The sequence below is a fragment of the Apaloderma vittatum genome, unplaced genomic scaffold (genome assembly GCF_000703405.1).
Source record: "Apaloderma vittatum isolate BGI_N311 unplaced genomic scaffold, ASM70340v1 scaffold9401, whole genome shotgun sequence".
Lineage (NCBI taxonomy): Eukaryota > Metazoa > Chordata > Aves > Trogoniformes > Trogonidae > Apaloderma > Apaloderma vittatum.
In genome coordinates this window covers 25,649-26,791 of record NW_009698625.1, presented here as the reverse complement: position 1 = coordinate 26,791, position 1,143 = coordinate 25,649, and the positions used below count along the sequence as shown (strand labels likewise).

Sequence of the window (1,143 nt, the reverse complement as noted above, 5' to 3'; positions counted from 1 at the left end):
CGGAAGAGGGCGGGGAGGACCCCCCCCCCCGCCACTGGAAACGCCTGACAGCTGAGGCTGCCCTGATGCTGCGGAGCCTGCTGGCACTAGATCCTGCCAAGCGCAGCCCTGTCAGTGGGGCACTACGCTACGTCGATTGCCCTTGGCGGCTGGAGGATGGGCACAGTGAGGAGGCTGCGGTGAAACCCTAGAGCCTGCTCCCCGTGGTGGGAGGGAAGGGCAGGTCTCACCTCGCGAGAGCCTTCGGGGTCTTGGTGGCCCAGGTGCAAGACACCCAGACAGCAATTTCTCAGCAGCACTGTCCTTGCTGCCATGGAGCCAGGCTCCCTCTGCACCTGATGGTCCCCACCCCATGGCTCAGTGCTGCCCAATGCCACCTTCTTGTGCTTCCTGAGGGCTTGAAAACATCTCCTTTCTCTTGGAAACGGCTGTCTGTATGTGAAGCTCCCACTTGCTTCTTGGCCACAGGGTCTCCAGGGTGGTTTCTATGAGCTGCAGCACCTGCCTTGTCATCAAAATAGAGTATGTACTTTTGTGTTTCTGTATGTATCTCTTTTTACCCTTACAATAAAATGCCTGTGGGGGTCCATTTGCTGTGGGAAAGCAGGGGCGTTACTGAGCCTGTGACCATCTCAGGACCTGTGCGAGGCAGAGGCCACCTTCAGATGTTGCTTGGGTCTCCACCAGGTCTCTTGAAGGGTGGCTTCATGTGGATGGGGTGGAGGGTCTGAGGATGCCCCAGCATGTGGCTGTGGATGCTAATCAGGAACGGATGATGCCACTGAGAAGACAGTGGGAGCCATGGGGGTGGGTTATTGCAGAGAGCCACAGGGACTCACACATTGTAACTTACCCACTGCCATGCCTCCACCTCTAGTTCCCTTCACTCAGGAAAATGGCGTTCTTGAAACACCGGCAACTCTGTTGAAGCACAATTCACCCCTCTCCCGCCTTGAATGGCTTAGGTGCAAGTGGAAAGGTGAACTGCCACAAACATCCACCTGTACGATTCGGCTGACAAGACAGTAGCATTGTGAGGGTGGCTTGCATTGGTATCACTGGAAAAGGCTAACAGAAGACCTGTAACCACAGGGCACATAAATTTATCTGTACAAATACAAAAATTTCTACGGTTATACCTCC

The 1,143-nt window shown here is 55.0% G+C and overlaps 1 protein-coding gene across 1 annotated transcript in view; it reads left to right on the top strand.

Annotated features, from left to right (window-relative positions):
- Positions 1-191, top strand: part of LOC104280444 (serine/threonine-protein kinase SBK2-like) — a 1,878-nt gene extending 1,687 nt beyond the window's left edge. Inside the window, exon 4 of the mRNA XM_009878098.1 lies at positions 14-191. Coding sequence (XP_009876400.1) covers positions 14-191 — 178 coding nt within the window. The remainder of the gene's footprint in view (positions 1-13) is intronic.
- The last annotated feature ends 952 nt before the right edge of the window (positions 192-1,143 follow it).